Genomic DNA, 6,722 nt, shown 5'->3' on the forward strand with positions numbered 1-6,722 from the left:
GTAAATTTTTATGTTACATGCATGACGGCTTCACCGGACAGTAAGCCGTTCCGTAAAAACATGCGCCTTATAGTTGTCATCACCTGAGCTGTAGGATTTATCGCGGGGCTTTGGCACGCTAGAGCCGGGTCTTTTTTCCAGTCTACCACATTTCGTGGGACGTCGTCTTGAGAGACACCGATCTACTGGCATCGAAACGGTTGATACTGTTCCATCTGAATGAGTGTCCGCGCTATAACTCGTCCCATGAAATGACAGAGATGGCGACTAAGGCCAGACACCGTCCCGCCCACGGATGGGGCTTCCTGGTCTGATCTAGATACTCATGGCAAGTGACGCGGCTATTACCCAATTCTAGTTTGGTCTTCCCGAGCTTTTTTTGGTGGTAATGTCAGCGTGCGGAGACAGCCTCAAATCAGACGTATCCGTTCATCTGTGACAGCTTAGCGAAGTTTATCACGTGCGGCCACTAGCAGTTTGTTTTGGGTGTTGGCGTACTTGAGCAGTCGCATCTTACTCGACAGGATGTTTGTAGTGAGCACCCAACTCATTCTGCCCCGCATGGCAGCAAACGTCGTCGACACTATCGTGTCGAAGCTCATAGTTTTCCAGACTGGTAGCAGGAAGCCGACGGGTGTGTTTTGCTGGCCAACTCTTGTCTAACTCTAGCCACAGCGGTAAATTAGTATGTTCCTGTCAACCTTGCGCTTGTTGATTTCCTCCAGCCTCCCTGCAGAGGCCCGAGAGCGTTTGGGAAAGCCCAGGGTCCCTTTGCCGATGCATGAGAAGGTTGATCGGAAACCCCAGAACACCCTCGTGGTAAACTTGCTCACCTACGACAAGCTTTTTTATGAACTGACGAATCTACTAAGGTACAAAACCGAGCCTGTCGGCAGATGGATGATGTAAGGTCGGGGTCCTAGGGTGCGATTTACACTTGGAGAACTTGGCCTATCCGTCGTTTTGCCGAGATCCACATCCTTTCGTCTTGAAGAACTCAAACCTCTGTTCGGTTTCGGAAAGTTTATTCGCCTGGACCATGATGCTGCCGCCGTCACTACTGCTGAGTCAGGTCCGGCATTCATTGGTGCGTTCACCGAAGTGCACGGCATGAAACGTTCTCCCATCACTTGCGTACTAGATGACAATATCTGTCGCTTTTTGTACGTAGAAGATATCCCACTTTAAGGCTACTTCTGGTTTGTAAGTACAGTACAGCTTTCTCTAGCACCCCGCTGGCGTTGTCATTATAAAATTTCCCTTACGATGAATAAAAAGACAAGATGAGTGATGAACGAGGCGACGTGAGCACAGTCTCAGTCGGCTCTAGTCCACCACTACTAAGAAGAAATACAACGATCCTGCGCATTGAAGAGGCGAGTACCGGGACCATTTCCAACTCAGAGCGCAGCCAGAACAGCAACAAGACCTCCCAGGAGACCAGCCGAGCCCATTGTTGAACCGGCGTTGGGTGTATTCGTAGCAGCAGGCGCCGCAGTCTGGCTGGCGGAACCGGTCTGACCGGCAGAGCTGGTCTGATTGGCACCGCTGGGCTGCGCTCCGCCGGAGGGCGTTGCGCTCTTGCACGTCACTTGGTCGGGCACAGAGACGCCGGCACCAGTGCAGATATCTTTCGCGTACTTGACGGCAGCCTCCTGTTCGGCCTTGGTGCAGCCATCGGCTAGACAGCAGGCGATGCCGTCAAGGAAGTTAGAGTTCTCGCAGATGCACTTCGCGTCGAGCTGCTTGCAGCCAGCGATGGTGGTGGAGGTCGTATACTGGTTCACGCATTTTTGCTGTGTCGCACGGTCAGGTCAGCCCACCATCACATTACAACCCACGGCATCGGCGACAGCGGGGAGAGGGCGATGGAGGAGAGGGGACGTACTGCGCACTCAGCAAGCCCGCTCTGGGCGGCGGCGAAGCCGGAAAAGCCGGCAAGAGAGGCTGCAACGACAGCAACGAGCTTCATGTTGTCTGGGGTGCGGTATGCGGTATGCGGTATGCGGTATGCGGTGCGAAGCGCTCGGGGTTCCTTCTGGGAGGGTGGGACTTAGAGTCGTAACTGGGGGTTAGAGTCTGAGCGTTTTTGAATACGTTTGATAAAAGGATGGCGACAGCAGGTCAATTCTCCGTGTGCGGAAAAGAGAAGAAAGTGGAAGAGTAAGACCGACGAATTCGGGATGCGAGAGTGAGAATGAGAGTGAGAGAGAGGGGGATCGAGAGGGGGAAGGAGGGAAATGAAGCTCCTGGTGCTAACCAGGTGCTTATCCCCAATCCGAAGGTTCAATCGACTCTACCAGCGTGCCGCCAATCCTTATTCTGATTTCCCCTTCCATCGACATGGCCCCCGGGCTAATGTCGCTTTTGGTTCAATCACACCAATCAAAAGGTCACATCGCCGGTAGCGTAGGCGAATTTCATTGGCCGACAACCTGGCACTTCTGGCTCAATTAACTTTTTTGACTTTTTTTTTGACTCTGGAGCCTGTTGGGGCTGCTCATTTAGAGGGCATGGAAGGATAATTTGCACTCATGCTAACGACGGGCTGGCAGGGACCCCCGAGTAGGACGAGGAAGTTACCCCTCCCCACTCCCGGAAGAGTCGGACGTCAGGTGCGCCGCATTTGCTTTCATTCCTCGAGGTCTGGGGGGGAAGGCGCACAGCGGTCCGGGGAGAGGAGGGGGAGAGATGGAGGGGGTTTCCATTTTTCTGGGGTGGCCGCCCGGGGGCCCGGGCAGGCCGGAACCTCCGTGTCTACTGAGATTCCTCGTTCCTGGTTCCTCATTCCGCTTTCTTTCCGTTTGCTTCGCTGCCGGCCGTTTGGGTTTGTTTTCGAGTCTGACCGCGAGTATCACTGAAACATCGTCCAAACTTATCACAGGCCGTGACCGCGTGGCTCTCGTCTGTCCAGACGGGAACTCCTATCTTCTAAACGGACGATCCAACGGCACGGGAGGGAGCAAAAAAAAAAGGGAAGAAAACACCCAAAGATCCACCGTTTGCCTTTGGCCTGGTCCGGACGAGAAATCTGCGGATATTCTGCTCCGTAGATGAGGCGGATTAAGGCTCGAATTTTTTCGGCTGCCCGACCGATTAGCTAGACTGTATGGACGACGTTGATGCGGGGCCGAGCCTATTTGCTTCCCCCTCCCTCCGTCTTCCACCTCGTCCTTGCCTCCAACGCCAGGGACTTGGGATGCCGGGAGAAGGAGATCGTCATGAATACGTCTCTTTGGGCACTGAGCAACATCCACACCCATCGGAGACGCAGCTCGTGCATATGCTTCACCTTGGTTTGCTCAGGGAGGCTTAGACTTGCCGCGAACTCGACCACATTGACGCTACGGACCTGTCGCTCACTGCTCGGACCCCTTCTGGACTTCTTCCTCCCTCGTCCACCCAACCATAACGATCGAGAAACATGGCCCCCGGGGAGGGGTGTGTGAGGAGAATCCAGGGCCCGCGGCCCGCCCCAGTCAGAGGTACACCCAGCGCGATTGTGGACACCGTCTGATCTCGCTCCCATGCCCGCATCCAGTCGCATCATGAGATGTGCCATTATCGTAGCAGCAGCAGCAGCAGCAGCAGCTTGCATGCCTCTTTAACACGCTCTAGTATACGAGGTTCTCTGGTCGCTCTGCCTTTACCCGGTTACAATGAAGGGTGTACTAGCTTCCTTGACATCCTTGGCTTCGATTCCCTTTTTGCGAAAGGCTAGCTGAACTACCTACCCATCATACGATCTTGGGCGATCCATTCGATATGTCTTACAGAATGGGGCCTCTCGAGACATTGCACGCCGAGACGGGCCAAGAACAGGCCGAGAAAGCTTGACATACTGCGGGAAGCGCTTTGAGAAACGAGAGAGAGAGAGGGAGAGGGAGACGCGTGATCTTGATATATCGCTTCTGATTTTGAGTATGCTGACCCCAATCTCGAACGATGCCTTGTTCATCGAGGTAGTTACTAGCTCATGCGAACTATGATGGATCTATTTGCTTGGGCCGTGAATTCCATCTCTGAACCGTCGAGTTCTGGCAGTGACCATGAACCTATGACGGCGATGCCGTCTCGTCTTCGTACCGATTGACGCTTTAGATCGGGCACGATACCGAACATGCCTCTCCCATCCAGGGATAGAGGCAGGACCCTGCATGTCCTCCCCGGGAACGTTCGAGAGTACCACGAAGCGAGTATCTATATTGAGCTGTAACGAGACGCATGCTTCAGGGGGTGTCGGCAGATCGAGCGGGGAAGCCGCATGACAGGCCGGACCGGTGCGGCGTCCCTACGCGGCGGCAGGGAGGCTCAGCCGTATGGCGTATGGGTGGGAAAAGGGGGGTGGGAGAAGAAAAAGAGATGTGTTTGCTCACTCCATCGGCGCCGGATAGGTGAAATCGGAACTATTGATGGCGCTTAAGCTTAGCTTCTTCCCACGTTGTCTTTGGGAAGAGGTAAGACACACATATCTGTGTGACGTTTGACAGATGCTCTATTTCCTTTCCTCGCTCGGTCATCAACCAAAGGGAGGGAGGGGGGAGATACGAAAGAACGGAGCGCGGACCTAAGCGCCCGTCCGCGCCCGTCCTGCCGCCGCGACCAAAGAAAAGTAGCGCGCATTACATGGGCATTTTATTTTTCGATAGCGGCGCCCGGATTCCCAGTGTTATGCATACCGCTACCCGCGGACCTAGCGCCAGTCGCGAGGCGTCACCTCGTGTTATGGCATTGAGGGCACTGTGGCTCCGTTCTGAAAGAAGCCACTTGGGCCGTTTTCTTTCCAAAGGGAGTGCCGGATGCGGTCATGGGGTTATAGGTTGGCATGCGTTTGGCTGGGGTCGATTCCCCCTTTTGCTAACACGCCCGTCTTTTACATCCCGACAAGCCACAGCTGCTAGCCTCATCGTCTGTTAGCACTTTGGCTGATGGCGTACAACTAGTGATGACGATGAAGTATGGACGACGGGTGGTTGGCGGCGGCAACAGGGACCCTAGAAATGTTGGTCTCATGTCCGGTTTGTTGAAAGAAAAAGACAAAAGAAGAAAAGAACATGGAAAAAAAAAGAAAAGAGAAAATAACTTGGGCCCCCACGGACAAGAAGAAGCAAGGCAAAGCGTGCACGGCTCCGTCTGTTGATCTGTTGATTGTCTTTGACTTTCTTTCTTCCCTCTTTTTTTTTTTTTTTCTTTCTTCTTCCTCCCTATCTGTCTAACCAAGCCTTGTCTTTGACGTGTGTGAAGGATCGCTCTCGCGGGACCGGGAAACTGGGAAGACGAGGCTGAAAATCCGAGCACATTTGAGATATCCAAGCCTGCTGCCGCCGCTTTGGCGGTATTTTCCCTCCCTTTCCTCCCTTCCCACACACACCCCTCCCCCCCCTCTTTCCTTGGCCTTGCTCTCGAGGTACCCTGCACCCCACGGTCTGCGGGCACAGGCGCCGCTTGCATATTCCATCTCGATGCGCTGGCCTCATTGTCTTCATCGTCTCCTATAGGTTCTGCCGCTCTTTTTGCCTTGCATGGCGGGTGAACAAGTAGTGTGTACTAACGCCTGTCGGTTTTCGGCTTTCTCTCCTGTATGAGGGCATACCTGGCAAAGTGGCTTGCGCTCGAGCCCTTTCTGACGTTGCTTCTAGATTCTTTTTTTTTCACGTCGCTGGTGCTGGTCTAGAGAGGGGGAGGGTGGTTCTTGGAGGAAAATCTGACCCATGAGTGATCTGGGCAGATAGAACACGGGCGAGATCGCATAGACGGACCGACTAAGGATTACGGGGATATGAGATGGCATGCATGTTGTCATGTCTGGTTAACCTGCTTGCTACGGGTTCATCGAGTCTCAGAGGTTTCTATTCCAGTTTTTGAGAATGAAAACAACTGACACTGCGTCACATGTTGAAAAATAAAACCAAGCGGTTTCCTCGGGTTAGACATGTTCCATACGCAACAGATGACCGGCTTTCACCCTTATCAACTAGTGTGATCCAGAGGACAAGCCTCTTTGCGGTTCCAAAGTTATTTATATGTGGTATTATGGAGGCCAAGGTCTTGGTATTGTATTTACCAGCCTGTACAGAGTGACTTTCCTGGGATATGGACGGAATCTGGACAGATCCTCGACTGGAAAGATAGCCTGGACCGATTTCAATCCTCCTTTCGAGTTGAGAAGCTACAGCACTCAAAGAATCTAGGACATGTAATAGCTTCCAGCCATGAGGCAATTGGAGGGGGGGTTCAGAAAATGCAAATCATAGGTCTACAAGAGCTCGTCGATCTGTCCCACTACGCACGCAGGTACCATTTAAACACTTTCGAGATGGCGGTTTAAGGCATTGAACCTCGAACAGTGAGATATCTACTGCACCAGTGGATGCGCACGATTGTCCGCAGGCGGTTCTTAATGAAGCGTACTTCGGTTCATGAGCTGACCCGTGCAAACTCAACCATTTGTTAATAGTCAGAAAAGATATCTCCTGCCATTTGTTCCCATCTATCAATCGTTCAATAGCCGTCTGTGGGCAATGCCTCCCTCATTGTTCTCGTCCGCCTATTCGTTACGCATGTGCTGCAGGCTTGTCGTAACTATGTGATCATCCGGCCTTCTCAGTTACCGAGGACGCCGCTGCTAGGTAATCTCCCCATCACAGCTGTGCCAGTTTGAGTGCCTCAAAAGCCGTGCATCAAAGTCCCTCTGAACAGATTGAGCTGCGACGTCGAGTATA

General features: G+C 53.0%; 1 protein-coding gene across 1 annotated transcript; it reads right to left on the bottom strand.

The window, feature by feature from the left end:
* Positions 1-1,400: 1,400 nt before the first annotated feature.
* Positions 1,401-1,972, bottom strand: CTRU02_208753 (CFEM domain-containing protein; the record flags this gene model as incomplete). The annotated part of the gene is made up of 2 exons (XM_036724831.1): positions 1,401-1,796; positions 1,889-1,972. The coding sequence occupies 2 exons, from the start codon at positions 1,970-1,972 to the stop codon at positions 1,401-1,403; spliced, it is 480 nt and encodes a 159-aa protein (XP_036583463.1).
* Between the last annotated feature and the right edge of the window lie 4,750 nt (positions 1,973-6,722).

This window comes from Colletotrichum truncatum, assembly GCF_014235925.2.
Source record: "Colletotrichum truncatum strain CMES1059 chromosome Unknown Contig_0005, whole genome shotgun sequence".
Lineage (NCBI taxonomy): Eukaryota > Fungi > Ascomycota > Sordariomycetes > Glomerellales > Glomerellaceae > Colletotrichum > Colletotrichum truncatum.